At 38.3% G+C, this 23,177-nt stretch overlaps 3 protein-coding genes across 3 annotated transcripts in view; 1 reads left to right on the top strand and 2 right to left on the bottom strand.

Moving 5' to 3' along the window:
- Window positions 1–524: 524 nt before the first annotated feature.
- Window positions 525–5,679, bottom strand: LOC139772157 (haloacid dehalogenase-like hydrolase domain-containing 5). Its single transcript, XM_071705601.1, has 3 exons — window positions 5,001–5,679; window positions 3,412–4,226; window positions 525–3,309 (listed from the first exon to the last, which is right to left on the bottom strand). The coding sequence occupies exons 1-3, from the start codon at window positions 5,055–5,057 to the stop codon at window positions 2,997–2,999; spliced, it is 1,185 nt and encodes a 394-aa protein (XP_071561702.1). The 5' UTR covers window positions 5,058–5,679; the 3' UTR covers window positions 525–2,996.
- A 163-nt stretch (window positions 5,680–5,842) lies between these two features.
- Window positions 5,843–9,169, top strand: Eif2d (eukaryotic translation initiation factor 2D). Its single transcript, XM_071705588.1, has 9 exons — window positions 5,843–6,227; window positions 6,506–6,893; window positions 6,967–7,269; window positions 7,335–7,664; window positions 7,820–7,965; window positions 8,144–8,224; window positions 8,296–8,500; window positions 8,572–8,740; window positions 8,824–9,169. The coding sequence occupies exons 1-9, from the start codon at window positions 6,172–6,174 to the stop codon at window positions 8,886–8,888; spliced, it is 1,743 nt and encodes a 580-aa protein (XP_071561689.1). The 5' UTR covers window positions 5,843–6,171; the 3' UTR covers window positions 8,889–9,169.
- A 140-nt stretch (window positions 9,170–9,309) lies between these two features.
- LOC139772258 (uncharacterized) overlaps window positions 9,310–23,177 on the bottom strand; it is a gene marked incomplete at its 5' end in the record, with an annotated part of 22,386 nt that continues 8,518 nt past the window's right edge. The window contains one exon of the mRNA XM_071705792.1: window positions 9,310–23,177. This exon is cut by the window's right edge and continues 8,518 nt beyond it.

Raw genomic sequence — 23,177 nt, 5'->3', positions numbered from 1 at the left:
TAATTTCTCGAAAAACTTTTCTTAAATATGTGATATTTGATACTTATTAATTTATGAGTATCATTTTTCGTTCTTATTTCTAAGTTGCAAGAATATGAAATCGAAATTTCGCAGAAATAAAATTTTGCATATGAATGAATTGAATTAGCCGTTACGGCTTCTAATTTTCATGGTTGATATCAGGTTGGGGAACGGACTTACTTATGCCGTATAAACTTACTTAGGCCGCCCGAATCGTTGCCAAATTGATTGCAATCGAATTATTTAATCGAACGTTTGATGGCTCAGCTCAAGGGTCATGAGACCCAGCCGTCGTGTTGTCTGTGGCATGAATAATTATATGCTGCTGACAAGGCCAGCATGCAAATTGTGCATCGTACAAAGTAGGGTTTACACGAGATGAATACCGATCGCAAGTTTTGAAGAAATTAAATCTAACGTGTATACGTTTAAATTTAAAACAATATTTCACGGAATTTCTTTGAGGATCACAAAGGCGGTAGGAGAAATAAACCAACCTGTGATTTATTAAAATAAATTCTAATTTGCTCCATAAAAGTCACAGAGGCTACATTATGAGAATTCTACATTTGATATAATTAGGAGATATAATATTGATATATTGCCCTCGATGAAACGCATTACTTTCTACACATATAATAACTGTCTTGAATATAAGAGAGATACACCACACTAAAGTATGTATTATCCACGTGTGTGAATATGAGAAATATGTGTAATTATTAATGTGTATGGTATCAATTTATTAATATGTATAAGTATTAATTTATATATATATATACACTGGTGGATCCTGGGGGGGAGGTAACCTCCCTCCTTCCAAATAAAAGAAATAAGTTTTGCTGGATCTGTTTAAAAAATCTAGGAAAGAATGCATTAAACGTTAAAGCAGAACCAAAAGTTTCACCACGTTCTCGTCGTTGATTCTGGAGTAAAAACTAAGCGTGATATATTAAGAAAAATATCAAACCAAATAATTTTGCCGAATAATTTTGCCCCTCCCATTATCGACGTCAAGATCCGCTACTGTATTACATACATATATAAAAATATATAAAAATTTTATAATTTTAAAAATATATATTTATATTTAAACGTAAATCTATATATATAATCATTTTAGAAAATAATTAAAGATTATATATATGTGTGTATGTATTGTATGTATGTGTTTGTATTTAGTATAATGTATCTCTTTTTTTCGTTAACTATTAAGTGATGCTGGCGACAGAGGCAGAACTTTTATTAGCATGTGATCGTTGTAGCACTTTGACCGTTGCACGATACCTCATTGTCGCAAATGAATGATAAGCCGGTTTGTTCACGATGTTCATTTAAACCCTATTTAACTGGTCAGTCTTGGTCTCGACGGTCATTAACGCATTGTTGGTGATTATATCTGATTTTATCATCGTGTCAAAATTGCGCCGTATAAGGGCAAGTACAAAATATAAACGTGCGCTTTTATCTTCGGATTAGCTTGTCATTGATTCATGCAACTTTTATATACAGGCTGTCTCAGCACGCATGAATGGCACTTTAAGGATAAGTATTTTAGTTTAGAATCAATTAATTTTCAAATCGTTATTAATCATTAATTAATCATTGAATAATTTGTTCCTAAAATATTATTTACACATTTCGAGATCTTGTGCAAAAAGAAATAAATGAATCGAGAGAAGAATGGACAGGAATTTACTCTATAGAATTAAATTTCAGATCTTCAAAATTGAGAAGCAAATCCTACAATTCTTTAAAACAATCTTTTATAAATTTTACATACACCAGTCTTTGCGTTCAAAAATTAACAATATAATTTCGCAGAATAAATTCTCGTCGATTGTTTCGAATTCATTCATTTTAGTACATTTATTTTCACGACCAAAGGCAACAGTCTCTCTTAATCTTGGTTTGTTGCAACAACAAAAGTCTTTCTATACTCTCTTTTTTTTACTCACATTCACTAACAAGCTGCATTTCAAGACTAGACCTGATTATATATGTATACTATACGTATATAATATAAAGAAAAAAAACCGATATATTATGAAGTATAATCTATATGTTACTTTTAGTATAGATTATACTTTTGCATATAATGCTCGGAACGTAGTGTATGTTAGCTGCGAGTTTTAAGAGCAAAATTATGCCTCACTATTATTTACTCACTATAGGAGCGTTATATACGTATATCACTTTGCATATCTTGCATTGCTTTTGACTAAGAGAGGCGTAGAGCACAGTGCACTTTGCGAACAAAATACATTCAGCTCAGTTTACTGTACAACTACGGTATAATTATTATCTATAATAACACATGCTTAGAGGTGGTTCATATACAACGTATTGAACCCTCGAATAAAATTTCAGTATTAAATAGCTATAAAATTATGTCTCGGACGCATATCAGATTGTTGTCTGAACAAAGTTTTATTTCAATAGTCATAAATGTACTAAAATTCATAATAAAAATCCATTTTATATATGTGTATACATATATATATATATATACACGTATATTTATCGTCTCAATATGTGTGTAACAATAATATGGCAATATCCTCTTTTTATTGTTCTATCTACAATATAAATTAATCTGAATTTACTTCGTCTTCACGTAATTCTTTTCTATTGATATAGTTGATATAGTTCGCTGTAACGCGCTAAAATTCGTTTTGTTCTTTGTCAAGTAGGCAGTTTTAAAAAATCAAAAAGACATTGAAAAAGGAGCAAACTAAATATACTACACTTTCATAACGTATTATAGCCTCTCCTGCTATTTTATGTTTCTCTGCTGCAAAATGTCGTCTATGATGAAGGCTAACACTTTCTAAAAGATTATTTGCTATAATACTCACATTATCTTGCACATTCCCTCTCTTTGTCTCTTTCTCTCTCTCTCTCTCTCTTTCATTCTTTTTTTCTCCGACGATATAAGGATATGAATATCCCAAGGCTATCTATTATGCACTAACTTATTCAAACTTCTCTTCTTTAAACGCCAGATTGATAGCTTGCCCGACGTCCTTCACAATAAACGCCGGTTTACATAGGCCATCGTCGACCGGCAAGAAATCCCTAGGACTGTGTTCGGGTATAAACTTGGAATCTCGTTGATGCACACCAGTCTCGACTAAAATACTAATGCAGGCCTTCGCGCTGGGATCCCTCATGTTCTTTCCAAGAAGTTTCTCGAGACTACGGGACTTAGTACCTTCCCCGGAGTCGTAACGGGATAAATACTTGTCGTACAGGTTCGCGCCGAAAATATCGGTATTGATATTGTCGCTGTAAAAATCATACGCAAATTATTTTATATAATATATTATAATATAATATGTAAACAAAATCTATTAACGCATTTAACAAATATTTCTGTTCGATACACACCCAATAGCATAAATCGTGTCGATATTGTCAATGCCAATGCTTCTGGCGTGATTAACGAGCATTTGATTGGCATGGTAATATGTAATCTCACTAGGTTTTCCGACTAGAGCAACGTATGTCATGTCTTTGCCTGTAACTTTCTTGTACAAGTTCTCAAGACACAATAGGAAAGCACCGTGGCCATATCGCGGAATCGGCGCCTGCGACGCCCAAAGCAAATCCATGTTGCATGCCAACACTGGAATGTGCGGATACGGAATAGCAGTAGGCAATCCTGTGGGCATCCCGTTGGTAAGCAGAAGATCCACCATTAATTGCAACGATGTTTCCCAATTTATTGGCTCGCTTAAGAGCAAGATTCCCTCGATTTGCGGGAAATTTGGATCAACTGGACCACAAATCGGATTTCTTTTCTTCAGGTTTATGTAATCTAAGCACGGAAAGTTTTTCACTAGTTCCTCTATAGTTGTCGTCTTCTTGAAGCCCAGTTCTCGGGCTATATCCGTTATTGGACCTTGACCCGATATGAGAACTTGTTTATTATGAAGATTATCAAACATTTGCAATGGTGAGTGAGCCAGGACAACTTGCGACTCCGTAACTTCGACGCCTATCCACTTTGACAGCTCTGCTGCTTTCTGACTACGCAGTGAATTTCCGCTGTTAGTAACGAATAGCGTGGGAACGCGAAATTTTCCATTGTCCCCTTGAAGTCGTTTGAAAGACTCTTTTACCGGCGGCAGTATTTGTTTTCCACGTATTATGACACCGTCAATGTCGAAAAGCAAACCAAATTTTGGTATTGTACTTAAATGCTGCAAACAGAAAAAAATAAATCTATGTTATTTAAGGCTAAACGTAATACCATTTAAACACTTGAAATTCTTTAAATAGAATATGAAAGATGCAGGATCTTGGCACAAGTACAAGTGCAAAAGTATCGTTAAAAATATATGATGAAAGGTATGTAGTTTTACAAATTATAAAAAAAATACAATTTAATATAAATTTTATTAATGATATAATAAATCATACCTAGTAATTATGAATATTATATAGCACACTTTTCATAAAATAAATGTACCAATAAAAGTAATCTATAAAAATTAATTAATAAAAAAATTTAATTCAAATTAAAATCTTTTGATAAAATATCTCAAGAACTTTGAACGAGCAATTCATCAAGGCATTGATAAATTATTTATCAATGCTTAATGATAAGTAAGAAAAGATTAGCATTAAATGGGTCGACGAAAAGAAAGCAAATACGACCTCCAATGGAATATGTCACAGCGTTACACCTTCGTCAGAAAATATGCGTTGCATACATAAAACTAAAAATAATGCATCGCACAATGACAAAGTTATGAAAGAGTATTATGTAAAATACGAATAATAATAACGCACAGTGGTGCACGTACGCGCGATTGCGATCTTAGGTGCGCCGAGATGAAAAAGAAAAAGAAAGAGAGAAAGAATAAGAAATCGATGATATCGCCATAAATGAAAAAATGGAAATCACACGGACAGATCCGGTCGTGACAGCCGCGCTTGAAAAGGGAAAAGGCGAAAGTGGCGGGGAAACTCACTCTGACTCCGGCGAACCTCGCGACGTCCAGCCGCCGCAAGACGCTGGCGATCGCCATGTCTTCCCGTTTCTTTTAGTTAAGCAAACGGCGAGGCGACGACGTACGCGCGCGATCTCGTCGCGACGACCTCAAAACACTCGCGGGCCGCCCGTCGCGGCTCGATTATGCATAATGACGCGCCTCGAGGTTATGTTCATCACCTCACAGCACACACTTCGCACGTACTGTCCGCACGTGCCGTAAGAGGACAAGAGGACATAACGCCAATAACGCGCGACAGATAGACGGGGAAGGGGAGTGTTTCTTTCTGTTTCAGCTGCACTTTCTTGCGCTTCTTGCGCTCAAGAGATAAGACTTTATTAATTTAAATCGGTGATCAACTTGAGCGATATTTGTACTATTATTAATTTTTTGTTGCTTAATAGATGGACGAAAAGGCTTAGATTAAGGGCAATTGATACAGTTAGACACTTGCTTAAGCAATTCTGTCGGCTGAATTAATCGCCGATCAAGTTAATTGTAGTTTGATCAAAGTCCAAGCAGAGAGAAGCCTGAAAGAAGCCATCCCGGATCCCGGCCATTTTCGTGGGACCGACGGACCACGGACCGTCGAAAGTCGAAACTCGAAAGTCGAAAGCCCCTGTACACTACCGCTAGTATATTCGCTTTCGAAATTAGTACTACGTCAGCCATGTTCATTTTCCGACACTGCCGATAAAACATCATTTTGGTGCGCGTCCGTGCTACATCTGCAAATGTATATATATACATTTTTAAATATTTAAACAATGAAATCTTTTGACTGCATTTTTAATTTTTCTTTTTTCTTCCTTTCTTCTATTTCCTTCAATTTCCTCAAACGCTTATTAATTTCAAGCGTAAAAATATAACGTTGAAAAAAATTAATCGCTCCGATCGAAGTCGACATCGTCGCTCCGGTTTGAGATCAATATTTTCATCGGAAGCGAACCAACAGCGACGTGAGCGACGTCCGTGATGTTGGCGTTGGCAGCGCTTCCACTTCCGCGGAACGTCGTGCCCGTCGTGCCGCTGCCGTGCGGGATCGCCGGGATCTATCAACGAAGATAAACAAGGATGCACCGCCGTACGGCAGATCGGGGTTAGGTTTAAACGTCGTACGCTCGCCGATCGGGGATTTCGCCCGTTCAACATGTTTATCAAGCCGTTCAAAGTCAAGACTAATTACCAGTTGAAGGGAACTGAGAGGTTCGTACAATTTTTCAGACGTTTTGGTAATCCTTCGGTAGCTTTAGGACCTTTAGGTTATATACTCCGCATCTTTATCTGTCAAACAAACGTCTTATTCACAAACATCTTTTACGTACTCCCACGGAAGATAATGAAAAATAAGAGAGAATTTGCAAGTTCAACTATAATAACCAGACGTCTTAATTTTTCCAATATATCTCTGAATATGTTTGACTTACAATATATTCGTATGTCCTAAGTGAAGAGAGGTAATTGATTATTGTTATCTCTCTCAGGAAAAAATTATGCGAGGAGGTATTGGTGGCATATCCGAGTCTCTCGGACGAAGAGATTCAATCACTGTTGCCCAAGAAGGAACCCATCAGCATTATGAAAATAGTAACGCACAGTGGACACGTAGGCAAAGTATATTGCGTCGCCAAGATACCCATGTTCTTTCAACTAGATTCGTACGACACTCTGCTCTTTCCCACAATTTATACGTTATGGCACCATCCCTATTTGTTAAATGCCTTCACTACGCACCCGCCAGTCGTGTCCAAATTGCTAGCCGGCGCAAATCTCATGTTGCCTGGATTGATTCTGAAGGAGCCAGTGACCCTATATAGCTTTGGTAAACTGCCAAAGGGTACTCCAGTGTTGATTAACACCGAGGAGAACAAGGTTTGGACCTTTATCATCCCACCAGTTAATTGTATATCAAAATGTTGAGAGAAAAAGAGTATTCCTTTTGCAGGCTGCAGTTGCCGTCGGCGTAACTGCGCTTTCCAGCGAGGACATGTATATGGCAGCTGGTCATGGAAAGTGCGTAGAGGTTTTTCACGTTATCGGTGACATGTTGTGTCAATTAGGCAAACCACCCCTGAGGCCTGATTTGGGTTTACCAAACGTCGACAGCCCTACAAATACGTTGGAAGATATCGAATCGATTAATCGAGAGGAAATCGTTGAACAAAGCGAAATTCTGCCGGATACGTTAGACGAATTAGACCTGAGTGAGAGTTCAAGCGACGTAGTCAAAGATGAAATCATTTCTAAGGTAGACATGCCAAAGATTCTTTCAAAAATAGATCAAGATAAATCGATTGTTTTTATGTTATTTAGGAACATATAGAAGAAGATGTAGAAACTGAAGATGTACAAATTTCAAACATAGTTGAACCGGAAGTAGTTGATCCGGTCGAAGAGATGGACAGACTACTGGAATATTGTTTCTTGAAAGCTTGCAAGATGACAGTCAAGTCTAGCGATTTGCCGATGTTGTCGTCCAACTTTTTCAAAAATCATCTGTTGGCCGCATGTCCGCCGGATAAAAACGTTGATGTAAAGAAATCTCGGTACAAAAAGTTATCGGTTTTTCTAGCAGAAATGAAGGCCAAAGGAATAATCAATACATCCATTACAAAAGGTGTTGAAACATTGCTGTCCATTAAGGTAATATTTGTTTTTTTATTTATAATCAAGAAGCTTTTTCAAATCGCTTAGGTTCATATTCTTCAAATATAAAGAATATATTAAAAAACTTTTTGGAAATAAGCTCTTTGATTAGGATATCAAGTGATTACAAGAGATTTTGTTATTTATTTAAGTTTGATCATCCACTTGTGAAAAAATTAGTCGTTACCGAAGAACCAGTTGCTGCGGTTGAACCAGTGGTTTCGAACAGCGCTGTCGTGTCGGAATGTTATCGAGTGACCGCCGACGTTCTGCCAGTTCTATCAAAATTCGGCTATGAGTAAGTACGGTAGGCATGGCACTTGGTGAGTGACGTCATTTTATCGCGACGCAATGTAATTGCAGAAGAGACAGTTTTCTATGCGGCGATGGTAAAAGCCGCTGAATGTTACATCGTCGTAATATATAAACGTGCGTATTGTGTTCGTTTTACATCGAATACATGATGATGATTGCAGAAAGGGTGACGTAATGAAAAGAGCCGATATCAGAAAGTGTTTTACTGAGTACGCGAAAGTGGAGGGTCTGCAAGTTGGAAAGTAAGACGACAATGCTTCACGTATAAATTAATCTCGCACTTTTTCTACATTGACAGCGGTTAATTTTGCAGAACGTTAAAGCTGAATCCCCAATTGGCGGGAATCATGCGAACTAAGGCTCATCAGGAGACGGTGACGATGGAGGATGGAATAAACAAATTTATCGGACGCATGACGCACATGCACGAGGTTACCCTCGCGGGAAATACTTTGTTGCATACGGGAAAACTGGAACCGATCGACATGAGAGTGACAGTGCGATCAGGCGGGAAGAAGGTAAATGTGGCGGCTCGCTGCTTTTAAAAATTGATACAGAAATTCGTTTTTCTGACGTCACGCAATTGCAGGTAACATTGGTGAATAATCTGGAAACGTTCGGGATCAATCCGAAAGAATTCAGCAAAGAATGCCAGATCATTGGCGCGAGCGCGACAATCACTGATGATCCTGGCAAAAAGACACCTAGCGTTCTTGTTCAGGGGAATCAAATCTTATACGTGTACAAATTACTCACAGGTGAGTCGCTTTGACTTTAATATTTAAATTAATATTTTACAATTACGCAAACTCTCTGTAATTTTGTTATTTATTATTTGCAGAGAAATATCAAATAAAAAAGACCTATATAAGGGGCTTAGAATTTGCCCCAAAGAAGAAAAAATAGATTCTTGCGAAAAAATAATGTTTAATGATTGTCAACACTGAAACCATTCCTCATGGTTTTAATTTTTCTTCTCGAGACTTGGTGCAAATGGATAATCAATATTGATGAGTGCAATTTTAACGGAACAATTTCAATTGTAAATCGAGGAACGCTGCCAATTTAGTTATTGTGGAATCATGTTTTTTAATAGACTAAGACAATTGAAGAATTAACATTTATCTCTTACCAGGAAAAATACGTGATGAGTAATTATAAAATAAAAGCAACTTAGAAATGTACAACATATGAATTCTTATTGTATTTATCCGAACCGTCGTATTATTATATAAAGTATATAAGTGTAACAGCTAAAGAAAAAAAGAAGAAAATTTTTTAAGACGCTATCAGTAGGTAACATTCATGCGAAAGATGACAGGCGATCGAAGTTTCTTAATATAATTTATTATATATCGAGGTTTCAACATGGAAAAGTACAAATATTGCAATATGGGGAGGGCCCGCGAGCTCTCCTCGGGTAGGAGGGAGGGAGGGAGGGAGGAAAGCAGGAAGGCAGGATAGGATTTTCGATTGTACAGGAGAGGAGGGGCGACGTACGTAAAGAGAATGTGTCTTGCGGGATACAGGGATGCTGCGTTCGGATGAAAACTGAGCGCGAACCGCGTATACGTGTATAATGTATATGTATATAATCATTTTTCTCACACACATATATATATATATATATATATATATATATATATATAATGTGTTTATATCGCGCGTTTTACTTCTGCTTTAATTTTATCTTTTCTTTATTTTTCTTTTTTCAAGACGATGGAATGCCGACGGACGTCGCGGAAAACGGTGGAAGACGCCCGTCGGGTGTTTTCTTTTTCCTCTTTTTTTCTCTTTTACGGAATAAAAGGAAAGTTCCCTCCTCTCCACGGCCCCCGCATATATTTAATACTCGTTTTGTTCTTCATTTTTTTTTCTCTTTTTTTCCTTTCATCTTTTGTTACTACCTGCACGCACGGGCGCGTCAGGGAAAGCCTCACGACGCGCGCGTGCGTGTTTCATGACAGTAATTACGTTTTGTTTTCCTCGTTCTCTCTCTCTTTCTCTCTTTCTCTCGCTCTCTCTATCTCTAACTTTCGCTACTCTCTCACTATCATAATCATCACCATCCGATTAGATTGCTGGTGTTATCATCGCTTTGCGCCTTCCCTAATCATTTCGCAGACATACGATCGATCGAGACGTAGCGATCTATATCCTACGGTTTTTTTTTATCGCACGCGCTTTGCTCGATCCGTAAATCATCGTTGTATCGTCGCGCGCAACAGGTCGCGACACAGAAAACAATTGGAGATACGAATTAGGAGAAAACACCGTCAGTTTTCACGATTCTTGTTATTTCTTGAGATTCTCTTCCCGCGATTTAATTATCCCTTTCTTTCCGACATTCTCAAATTATTCGTTACAGCGATGACGACGTCTTTTTCAATTCGTATCACCACGATTAAATCAATCGCTATTCTCCGCTTCGTTCATCTCAAAGGATCTGATTATTTGATCAGTTACACTCTTTTGTCGTTAGTTGCCTTTTAGTCGCTTCGATGCTTCGATAATGATCGCCTAAAAGTCTAAAATTCATGCCGCATTGTACCGGACTAAAGTAGTCAATCAGTCTTCTCTCGTTAAAGCGCCGAGCGACTCGAACTAGCCGACCGCTCTCTTTCGCGCGATTCTCGTCTGTTCCGAGATTCGCGAGCGAAATCGCAATTTCGGATACGAGAGAATCGCGACCGAAAGCTCGATGCTCTTCTCCCTTCTCTCCCCGTATCACAAATCTGCGATCGCTACGACTCGATCATCATAGATTTATCAGCGGTTTACCGCGGAGGAAATCCTCGCACTCGCCCTTTCTCTCACGCACTTTCATCACGTTATCTCATTCTCTCTCTTTCTCTCTTTTTCATCTCTTTCTTTTTATCTCATTCAGCATCCTCGCACGGGGATACATGAAGCGCTGAAAATATAAGTCCTGTTTAAAGGAGAAATTTAAACCAAGTATTCTTCATTTTTTTCATGAATTAATTATTAATAGACTATTTGTGTCGGAAGGGTTTTCCGCACACACAATCACCGTTACTTCACGTTAATCGTACTTACTTTCTTTTTTATTGCAAAAGAGGAAATTAAATTTTCAGCGGTTCATATTGTATTCATCGATCGTTGTTGTCACCGCGCGAATCATCGTTATCCAAATCACATCTCTCTTTTGCTCTCTTCTTACACTCACTCTTTCTTTTTCTCTCTCTCTCTCTCTCTCTCTCGTTCTCTCGCTCGCACGGTCTCTTTTGCCTTCGGAATTTTCGTAGTTTTCTTTTTTTTTCTCTTTATGCAACACATAATGCGACTAGGTAGTACAGATTAATTAATAATTAATATCGTTAGTTATACAATAATAACGTATGACTAGACAATGCAAGATAATAATTATATCGTAAATATTAATAATCATATTATGGATCGCAATTTATATCAACAATGTAGTGGCGCGCACGTGTTTCAAAGAATGTAGTGTCTAATTATACCGTTTTTACGTCTGTATGTGTGCCCTTCTTCTGTTTCTTTATGTGCGTGTTCCCGTGTGCGTGACTATTTCCCGCTTTCCCATATGTATGTATATAAATGTATGTGTGTATGTTTATGTGTCCCTTCTTTCTTCAAGGGTGGTCCATTCGTTCTACCTCGCGGATGTTACACCGCGAATGGATTCGGAGGGTAAAATCGTACCAAAGCTAACGGGCTCGATAGCTGGGGATTCTGTAAAGCTGGTCGAACAAGTAGAAGTGACTTTTACATTTTTTTCATTCGAGACATATCTGATTCAAGGCGCGATGCACTCGTGATTAAAAAAAAAAGGATCCTCTCTCTCCCGCTCCGTTTCCACGGCATGTAACATCCTACTTTTACGCATTTGTTTTATGTGTATATGTGTAGTTTGTATGCTGTATATGTATATAGGAAGCTTTCTGCATTTAAGTTATCGTCGGTATCCCGATTAACCCCTTAAAAAGTATCGATAATGCATCGACAATCGTCAACGCGGCGGTCAACGGTGTGCCGCGTTCCGTTCGAGGGAAACGTTTTATTAATTAACGGATCCAGCTGTCACGGTGAAGTGCACGTGGTAATCCTGCCGCGCGATCCTACAATGTACATTTACGGAAATAATGAAATCATTATATATCTCTGACAAATAAATGGCGACGCGACGCGACGTGACGTCTCGCGGATGCTCGATCACGTTAATTAATCGTCATATGTTCGTTTAGACCGGATCCAGGTCAAGCAAAGAGCGCAACGAGCACGAGAACGAATTTGCTTGGATAGGCGTGGTAGAGCTCCAACGAGCTCAAGTTTTCATCTCTTTTCGCTATATCGAAGTGCCCGCTGCATTCGTTCACGTTCGCAGTTGTTCGTTCGTGATTGTTCGTTCTTGCTTGATCTGTGGTCCCATCTCGGACAGCAACGGCAACGTGCGAGGTGTCCCGTCGCCCGCGAGCGTTATCTCGCACGATATAATAAGACGTACTAATAATCTGATAATAATATTCGAGGCGCGTAATATCGCGCTTCGTTCACTAATAATAATATACGTAATAGCATGACGATAATAATAGCAATAATAAGAACGATAATAACACCAATAAGTAAGTATGTGTATACAGAGCTCTGTCGAGAATATAATATGGTAATGTCCCTCTCGCTTTCTCTCTCTCTCTCTCTCTCTCGCTCTCTCTCTCTCTCTCTCTCTCTCTCTCTCTCTCTCTCGCTCTCTCTCTTCCCAATCTCAATTTAACACTCTCTCTCTCTTTCTCTTTCTCTCTACGCATTCTATACGTAACGGAAAAGCCGTTTCCGCGATTGCACAGGTGAACTAAGATCCTCGAAGGTGTAGCGAGGAAAAATAATTTCTCTGAGGCCCCCTTTTCGGCCCGGGCCCCGTAAACCCCTACTCCTTAAGAGGTTAAAAAACGTTCTAGAGACTCTTTTTCTTTCGTCTTTGTCGTTTAATGTTACACGATATGCGGTTTTGCGGCGTCGACGCCCGTCGATGATGGATCTCAACGAGGTATCATCAGCGGGCATCGGGCCTGCTCAGGGCTTGCTTCAGGGTGCAGGTTTTCGTGTCCAAATTCCGACGAACGGAAAAAAATCGACCGGAAAGATCCTTGGGAAAGGCGAAACTCTTCCGCGTTAATCCTCCTCCAGTCTTCCTCTTATCATATATTGTTCCGTTTCGATACGTCCGCACCGCCGTGCATTCTCTCTCACGACGGCGTCTTAATTATATATACAATATATATATACAAATAAAGCACGTATGTGTATATATATAATATATACTAGTTGCGGTCTCCATCGGCGCTCACGGAAACCCCCACGTTTAACCCGCAATTAATTCGTCGTTGCCGGGCGGCAACTCTCGTTAGATCGATTATCTAATTAATTGCGAATTTTATTCGAATTAAATGTCATAATCAATCTTCAGGTTATCGAGGGTTAAACTGTTTCCGTAAGCTCGCAGTGCCTTGAACACCGTGCGCGACAATCAATATTCGCGACGAGAGCAATGATTTCGCCGACGAGTTCGAAAATACTGGCATCGCCGAATGCTACGAGCTATATAGAATTAATAACGAAAAAATGCTCCCCTTAAGTCCGCGAGGATAATTTCTCGCGCGACATACAGAGCACATACTTTTACGTCAACATCCTAATGTTTTTTTTTCTTCTTCTTATTGAGCCCTGTGACGTAGTAAAGCTGTTCGCAGTAGTAAAGTTTGGTGTATGGTCAGACATGTGCTCGATGAGCCAATCGTTTTCCCGTCCCGATTCGATCGAGTCGATCCCCTCGTCCGTACACTTTCCGCGAGGCCTAAGGAGTAAAATCTATTTTTGAGAGTCAGCGGGTGTTTCTCTTACATTTCCGATTATCAAAAATTTATTATTCTCCTCGCTTGTCATTACGCACTAAATAACTTCATCGATCGCCTAACGTCGAATGTCTCGACAAGAGTATATTGGTATTTATCACGATGGTCGCCGCTTCAAAATTGATTTCGAATTAATGCAACAACCCCCTAATTATCCTAACTCCCTTACTCTCCCTTTATTCCCTCTTCATTCGTCTATTAATCGCTACGCTTTTTTTTTTCTTTAATCGTACCATCGTTTAAGCATCGATTATCGCGAAATTGGAAATGCTTAGGTCTTCGCGATACTATCGCTATTATTATCACTTGGAGTTTTATGCAGTCCTTGGTGCGAATTGTCCGATTAAGATTGGAAGCATTAAGGATTCGCGCAAAATTCCTCTCGCGAAGATATAATCTCTCCCCCTCCCCCACCCCCCTCCAAAGCGTTCAATGATACTAATCGATTTACACATTCGCGTGCGAACGATCTGCTATTTAATTGCGGAATAAGATTTATTTTCAAAATATATGTTTAGGATTACGTAAAAAAGAAGAGAGTTTAATCAATTCAATTTTTTGCGACAAAATTTATGATTTTTTTTTATACTTGAATTTATCTTGAATTACGCTAATAAAAATGATCACAATTTTCATAATGTGATAGCAGACTTTAACTTTCTAAGAAAAAGAAAAGGAAAGAAATAACGGTGAAACGATCTTTTCACAGTGAAAAGATTGAACCGGTCATCACAATTTTCACGGTGATCTTCTTGCATAATGTTTGAAGCAATTCAGAACGCGATTCGAAAGCTATCGATATTCGAACAAAAGCCCATCGCATTAGCAGTCCGATATCCTTACATTCCTTACTCATCATGTTCGTTCGCCCACGTTGTCCACCTTTCGCGTTAGCGAATACACGTCGCGTAATATCTTAGCGTTATCGTTATCCTTATTATAATGTACAGCTATCGCGCATGGTTTCTCCTCCTTAATACCGCTTTTATTACTCGGTTACAGTAAATATCGCTATTAATACCGTATAAACCCGTCATAAAATACATCACTTTAAAAATTAAAAAGAAAAAGGCCAATGATCGAGCATTAATAAATGTTAAAACATATAATTAATTAACATATATACAAAGAACGGAAAAAAAAGAAAGGATTATTATTCTCCATATTTTTTGTCTCCTTTTAGAGAGAGAATAGTATGACAACCTACAATCAATCTTTATATTGCGAGTTATTAAATGGACCACAAATTTAATGTCTCCTCCGAAAGATAGCTCAGTTTTCTCCGCACGAGCCCCACTCGTGCGGGGGGTGCAGTTTGGAATATAAAAATTCCTGTGATCAGGTGGACTCGAACCCGGTTCCTCGGAGTTACGAGTCTGGCGCTTTACCACAAGACCACACTGCCACCCGAAGGTGACAATAACTCGCAATATAAAGATTGATTGTAGGTTGTCATATTCTCTCTTTAAAAGGAGACAAAAACATGGAGAATAATAATCCTTTCTTTTTTTCCGTTCTTTGTATATATGTTAATTAATTATATATTTTAACATCTATTGATGCTCGATCATTGGCCTTTTTCTTTTTAATTTTTATATTCATACGAGCGTGGTTATTTATTTTTATTTTTATACATCACACTTTATTTAGATCCGCGTTACTTTCGCTTACGGCATCTACAACGTTAAGCGCCTCACCCTTTTCGCTGCACACGTTGCGTCAATTTATCACTTATTCCAATATACCAGATCCAGCGGCGATCCTTCTCCCTTGAAGACGCGTAAAAATTAAAAAGCTACCTTGTTCCGACGTTTAAATCGTCTAATTAACGCCGTTGACGCCGATTAATTTGTTTAAAGGTCAAATAGATCGATCTGGTATTTTATGTCAGTAAACTTTTTTCTTTTTTCTCTAGGATGCCCCATATACTCCGCTTATTATATTGTTTACCATATATCATTATGTCATGTGATCATACCAATTAACAGACTGAAAACAAATGATTTTCTAGCGCACTTTCTGGAGCTGGCAATTAATTGCGTAGGACAGCTAATTAGACGAACACGTGGGATCGATATTGTAAGCAAGTGTGTCATCGTTTTTGAATGTGTGCGTGATTAATTAATTAATTAATCGTGATAATTAATCCATCCGTTCTCGTCTCTCATTAATCCTCAATTAATAATTTTGCTCATATTTATGTAATCATTATAGTCACGTCTGAAAATTTTCCAGATATTCCGATAATAAATACAATAAATTCATTGTTAAAAAAAATCAAAATTATTTTTAAAAAAAGAATGGCTTTATATATTTTTTCTTAATATCGGATTAGGAATATCGGAATATATTGTTCTCTTTATCATCAATCGAAGATTGATCTCGCAGATAATCGTACACGCAAATTGATCAGATGATCCGATAAATAAAACGTATTGAAGAAAAGTCTTAACATTAATCACGTTGCAATTTTCCTCATGACCATCCAGTTATGATTCGTTCGTGTGCGTGATTAACTTTCCATGTTTCCTCATCTTTCCATCAGTTGACCGACAATATTTTAAAAAAAATCGGTAAAAAAACAAAATCGTAATTTTAAAAAATTTTCAAAATGCAAGTTTATCGTAAAATTATTTTAAAATATTAAAAACTTATTATCCGTATAAAAGAACTTAAAAATTAAATCTCAACAAATATCATTATTCCATAATTAATTCATTTTTTAAGAGAAACTTCTTGAGTTATAAAAAAATTACAAAAACAGGTGATGACTCACGAATCGAAGTTAATTCTCCCGTGCATTTCTCTAGATCGTAATTTGGCGTTCACTCTCTTTCGTTGACTGATAGTTAACAGGAAAAGACAGTATCATTATTAAATTGAAAGAAATATTGGATAAAACCAATTTTCGTATTTCAAAGTGTGCGTGTTTCATGTCTTCCGTCCACTCCTCGATTGTATCCATCGATTACATCTACTCGCCGGTCATAACAAAATTGTGAAACAAATCTTCGCGTGGAAATTATGTCGCGTATCAAGCAGTGTGCGTGATTGGAGCTCTTAGATCTTCGATATCTCGTCAATAGCTTGATACTCATAACAAGAACGAAAGTAATCGGATAGTACAGAGATGTAAGTTATTCAAGAGAAATCGTATATATTTCGTCCAAAGTGGCATAAACAGATCATTCGTCTATTTACAGTTACGATTATCGTTGAAATATCGGTAAAATACGGACAGATTTTTATCTCAGATTCTTCGGCGAACGAAGCGAGAAACAGTCTTACGCTATTTCGCTTCCACTCGCAGGATCATGCGACCAAAAGAAAACGATACTTTACTGTACGCTTCGATCGTATCAATTTTTTTCTAAAATTCAACGAAAAGGGAAATCTCTCTCTCTCTCTCTCTCTCTCGCCTCTCGCATTCTTTTTCCTGATTAATGCGCTTAACGCTAACTTATAGTGCTTTTCATATTCATTCGTGCGCTCTTTTTCTTTTTTTCTCACTCGCTTTTGCCTTTTCTAATGGCGTGATTTGTCCGTTTAATGACTGCCTCAAGGCTGGAAATATCCAAATAGAAGTATTGCACTGCGTTTTAGCCTGCCTGACAATAATCTTTATATGAACACTTATACATACAACGTTATAATATCGTAGTGGTAAAATTGTTGGTAGTCGTAATATAGTAGTAGGAGGCCATCGCGCGACAAAAACGACGACTCGCCAATGCACAGATTGGAAAATATCGATCGTGTCGGCGATCTCTTAACATCTGGTAAACTATTAGCTCGCTTATCTGGACGTTCTTCTCAAAACATAATTCGCGCAATGAAAAATCGTCATTCGCTTTAGCCCTAGAACGCTGTCGATACTTTGCGATGTGCCAAACAATCTGCTTAACGATAAACTGACATGGTATCGCGTTAAGAGAAATGTCATAGCATACAGTAGCATTCTAGGATTAATAGTCGCTGCGGATAAAAGTAAGAAATACATAGTGTTTTAAATATCATGTAACAAAATTGTCTTGATTATTCAATATAAATTAATGAATGAATGGAGTAAATTCATTGAATAGACTAATACTTGTTTCAATTTTAATCAAGTAACTGTTCAACATTTATCTTGAATCAATATTAAAGCTACTGCATAGAATTTTGTTACTTTTAATTAAGATAAATTTTTGCGGTTATACTGCTTTTTTGGATAATATCTCTTTCTATAGTCCAGAAAAGAAACAGTCTTTTTGCTTTAATAATAATAATATTCCATTCGAGTCCATGTTGAATATGTGCGCCCTTTGCTACAAAGGGACATACATCTTTGGCGGTAGTACGATAATACGTTATATATAACTTGAAGTCGATAATCAAAAGCGCGTATATACATGTACATATGTATATTTATATATTATATAATATTTCTCGTGGCTTTTGTACGTAGAGGGTTAACGCGCTGTGGAATGTACGGGAATGTATGTGAACGATCTCATCCGTCTTTGTCCAAAATTACTCGTATATATCGAATAATACGAGGTGCTGCAATGAATATACACACAGATTAGTGTTCCAGTTTCGAAGAAATTTAAATCAAATATTTCGAGTTGTCTGGACGCGGCTTATTTTTAATCCATTTAATAATCCAAGTAGAGGTATGCATCGAAAGAGCTTTCTGCTGTTACGTTTTTCAAATTTGTTTTGCTCAGAACAATATCACGTAATTTAGTTATTTTGTATTTTCAGTGTGTTATGTGCAAAAAATAAATAATCTCAATTATGTAAAATTTTTATTTTGACAGCAAAAATAAAAATATTCATGAAAGCTCTAATGAGTAAGTAAATAAAAGCAATTCAAATTACAACAATTGCAACAATTCCGATCCTGGTGGACTAAAAGAGCGGAATATGAGATCGTGGATGAGAGAAGGAAGTCTTTCGTATCGCGCGAAAACCCTCAAGATTCGGATGGAATGTTTCGATAAAATGATCGATATTGGCCTCTGATCTTACTTATACATCAACAAGCACCTCGCAAATATTTCGTCGAAATATTAAGTACCCTAACTCTTCATCCCTCTCGCCCCTTCGCTAATGAATCTTAACTTTCTTAGTCTCTTAGTCTCTTTCTCTATACTTCGCTCTCGCGATAGTAAAACGAACGATTTGGAAAAAACGCCAAAGTAAATAGCAAAGCCCTTGTAAATAGTATCGTTCCTTTTTCTTCTACACGATTATACGAATTACAACGTGTTCTTTCGGAACTACTTTTTCTTTAGTTATTAACTTTGATTCACGACACGTCGCGAGTGGAAAATAATATCCGCTGTGCTTTCATCATAAGTAGATTTGAGAAATAAGCGATGCATCAGAAAAGAGTTACCGGATCGCAATACAAATCTTGAAAAAAATTTGCGCAAACGGATTGTGTGTGCGGTATACGAATATTAATTTTACTCACGATAACGTGCCGGGAATGTAAGCGAGGATTATCGCGAGGTCAGTTGTTCTCCGCATATTTCAAAGATACGTTCAGCGTACATTTAACAGTAAACCTAACTGCCTGCTTTAGCTTATCGCCTATCGTACCGAATAAAATTTGAATAGTCGTATTTAATTCGCGTCATCGTACATGAATAGGGAGCAAAGGATCGCTGCCGGGCTTCCTCGAGATGCTCATAAAAACGCTCGGGAAGAAAGATCATCTTCAATTGGCTTCTATATCTCGCGTTGACGCTAATAAACGTCCTGTTTCGAGTAGGCCTCATCTTCCGCGACTGCATACGATCGGAGTGACTGACAATGAGACAGGCTGGTCCCGAACTAAACCAGTCTGGACTGATCTCGACCAGCCTGGTTTAGGAGACGGAGCGATCGTGCACGGTTTTTTCAATCATTCTGGACGCGGTAAACTTCGTTTTGTCCAACAAAAAAAAGTTCGAGGGTAGTTGGAAAAAGAAGTCCTCCTCAAAGAGACTTTCCCGATGTTCGTCGAAGCTTCCGAGCATGTTCCTCCTTTCTATGCCAGGTAGGTCGGCCGAGACCGGTATCAGGAGGAACGTAGAACACGAAACTTCCCTTTCCAGCTTTCCCCTCGAAGGGCAGCTTCGTCGAGAAGCTATACCTTCGTACTTCGTAGTTCGACGTAAAACGAGATTCCTCGCTAATGCGTCGCCACGCGTGTGCGCGCATCGAAGTGCAAGTAACTTCCTCTAGTCGCACAAGGACGCTTAATTCGAGTAGCTTAATTAAAAACGCGAAATTACGAACGTCGGTCGTTGCGAGATTCGGTAACAGTCTTATCGATGAGCGAGCGAGTCTCTCTCGGCGCCATCGTGATTCGGAAAGAAGAGAACGACCGATGCGGTTGCATCGCGCCTAACGTGGATATTAAACGAGATGTTTGCGCGATTAAGACGCAATATGGCATATTTTGCCACATATCAGCTGATCGTAGCTGCTACATTATCGCACGAACTTGCGGGCTTCCCTCTCAATAAGGTTGATCGATCGTCAATTTAATTTAATTGCCAACGAATCATGCCAGATTTGCAAGACCGCAACAAAATGACGATCTTTTCACTCAAAGCGGAATGCACGCGGCAAATCACGGCTGTTACAGTGACAATCAATTGACGACGATCAATTTAGCTCGCAGGAACGCGTGAAAATTGAAAAAAAAAAATGTTTTTCGCACCCTGGCCACGAGGAGGACCCCGATTTGCTTTCAAGTAGAAGATTATAGACCGGAAGAACTCTACCCTTCTGCTCTCTTTCCCTTCCCTCCCTCCTCCCTTCCCGCGATTAATTGCGAAATCTGTTCCATTAAACGTACAACGAAAATCTTCGGGACACCCGTTAGAAAACCGTTATCTTCGTTTATCTCGAAATTGTTCGTGTTTGTATTCGCGCGCTTGACTTTCCGTTGTTTTTTTGTGTTTTTTTCTCGTTAGTTTAATAATTACATTTATATTCTTATATTGTGTACTCGAACGTTTGTGTGTGAGCGTGTGTGTGTGTGTGTGTGTGTGTGTGTGTGTATGTATGTGTGTGAGTGTGCACATGTGACATTCTCGCTCCTCTCATACTACCTCCTTTCGCTCTTTCGCTTTTATTCTCTCGTTCGCTTGCTCTCTTCTCCCAAGACCACATCAATCGTTCTCCAGACTCTCTTTTTTCGCTCTCTCGTTCATCCTCGCGCAGTTATCTTGTTCTGTTTTTTTTTTTAGTATCACTATAGAGTTATCGTAATTAAATATTTATACACCCATTGACAGACTAGCTACCACGTTTTTTTGTTTCGTTTAAATATAGTTTCATAGATATCAATTAATTTAATTAATTAATTAGTTATTATAAGTTATGATAATTAATAATTAGAATAATCAAAACATGTACAGAAGATTATAGATTATCTCACTGTCTCTCTTCTCCTCTTTCTTTCCGCTTATTCCCCACGCTCTCTCTTTCATTCCCTGGACTCACATATTTTTCCCTCCTCGTCCACCTAATCTCTGTCCCTATTTCTTTCTTATTTCACCTTTTTTTGTTACAGAGTATTTATCAGTTTTTATTTTGGATCGTTGTGGCTCGTCTCGGAGTAATTTCTCGAGTATTTTAAATATTTTCTATTTCATTCTCTCACTCTTTCACTCTTTCGCATTCGCTCTGATTCTCTTTCTCTCTTTCTCCTATTTGCACGATATCCCCTTTCTCTCTCTCTCTCTCTCTTTCTTTCTTTCTCCCGCTTTCTTGTCTGCATTTCTTTTAAATTAGTTAGTTTAGACAGTACATAAATACTTTTCATTTTTTTTCTTAGTTAGGCCTACGGTGAGCTATAGAGTTGCTTTTACTGTTTTCCTCACGACACTGTTTCCGTTCCGCGCACGATTTCCGCATTCATACACGCCGGAAAACGCTTGCGTGCGTGCGCGTACCCAAGTCCGCGCAAAAATAGTATCCCACAAGTGGAATTTGCATAAAAAACATGACTCGCATAAAAAAATTAACCGATCCAAGAGTCGAGATAATTAATTTCAAAAGAAGATGCAGTTATCGTGACTTGTAACACAGTTGCGCAATTATTCGAAATTTTTAACAGATTGAAAACCAAAGTGGAATCGCGGACGGTTAGAAAAATGCATGCAAGGGCGCTCGCGGAATCTGTAATGATGACAATTAAAGTTCATGGATGTAACTCCCATTTTCTGGACGATGAGAATTATCGAGCGATGAGAGGGTGTTCGGATCGAAAAAAGAGCATGGGGCGGGCGATGTTTATTCGGTCATTGATCCCGGCGTAATGATGGCACAATTCCAGATCGGATGATCTCTCTTTCTCTCTCATCACAAGGATTTTCCCTATATGCTACACCTGTTTTCCTCGTAACACGAAGGAAGACGGTGATCAATGATGAATAATGACGATGGGTGAATGAATCAATGACTATGAGTCTTGTAATAAATTTATTATGCCGCATTTAATGTATGAAATGGAATAATGATTACGAATGGTCGCATGAATTTATGCGTGATAGTGAACGATTTGATGAAACGATTTGATCGTGGCATTTCGATGGTAATACATAACGACGCGAGATATGAGATGATCAGTGTGTCAGCGAATCGACGAATGAGTCTTTAAAGCGAAACCGAAACGATCCTAGGATGAATGCCACGATTGCGATAGATGACACGATGCGATTAATGACAATGATTTATGGACAATCTCGTGATTTACAACTAACAAACAAATCGCCGCCACATACTGGCGACGATTGTGCGTACTTTAGCATACAGCGACGCTGCTTCGACGTATGAGAAACGATTTCGCTGAAAATCTTCGGGCGGATTATTATCGTTCGCGGACACCGATCTCGCATCCGCGAGAGTTCTCGAGATCGAGTTGAAAATTACGAAAATTACGCCGCGAATTTTCAGCGAGACCGTTCGCAAAACGATTCCATCGCTGGAATCCTTTTGACTGATTATCAGTATTGCGAAAAAAAAAAAGGAAACGAAGTCGGTTTCGTTGTCATTCGAAATTTCATTCTCAGCTCCGAACAATTAATTTCGTCAATGTCAATGACTGTTATGATTGCACTTAATTATATAATTAGCTTCCTCTTTGTTTAAATTGTTCGTACAATCGGCTCGTCTTCGGCGAGGCGCCAGTTCGCGAGGAAAGATAACGTTTTTTTTTTTACTACAGCACCACTTTTGGATTTTCCCGGAGCTGCGCCTCGGCCGACCGATGGAGCTTTATATTGCACAGATGCGAGGCGAATAAACATCGCGCGCATTT

The sequence above is a fragment of the Temnothorax nylanderi genome, unplaced genomic scaffold (assembly GCF_030848795.1).
Source record: "Temnothorax nylanderi isolate EJ_2023f unplaced genomic scaffold, tnyl_v1.0 TNYL_tig0047_pilon, whole genome shotgun sequence".
Taxonomy (NCBI): Eukaryota; Metazoa; Arthropoda; class Insecta; order Hymenoptera; family Formicidae; genus Temnothorax; species Temnothorax nylanderi.
Note: the sequence above shows the minus strand (reverse complement) of the source record. Positions and strands in the feature narration are given on the sequence as shown.

Bases quoted from the DNA above. Each gene is read 5' to 3' on its own strand.
- LOC139772157 (XM_071705601.1), bottom strand. From the start codon at position 5,057: ATGGCGATCGCCAGCGTCTTGCGGCGGCTGGACGTCGCGAGGTTCGCC. The intron at 4,227-5,000 runs GTGAGTTTCCCC...TTCTGTTTGCAG, and splicing joins CGAGGTTCGCCGGAGTCAGA to CATTTAAGTACAATACCAAA. The intron at 3,310-3,411 runs GTGTGTATCGAA...TGATTTTTACAG, and splicing joins GACACGATTTATGCTATTGG to CGACAATATCAATACCGATA.
- Eif2d (XM_071705588.1), top strand. From the start codon at position 6,172: ATGTTTATCAAGCCGTTCAAAGTCAAGACTAATTACCAGTTGAAGGGA. The intron at 6,894-6,966 runs GTTTGGACCTTT...TTCCTTTTGCAG, and splicing joins TTAACACCGAGGAGAACAAG to GCTGCAGTTGCCGTCGGCGT. The intron at 8,501-8,571 runs GTAAATGTGGCG...ACGCAATTGCAG, and splicing joins TGCGATCAGGCGGGAAGAAG to GTAACATTGGTGAATAATCT.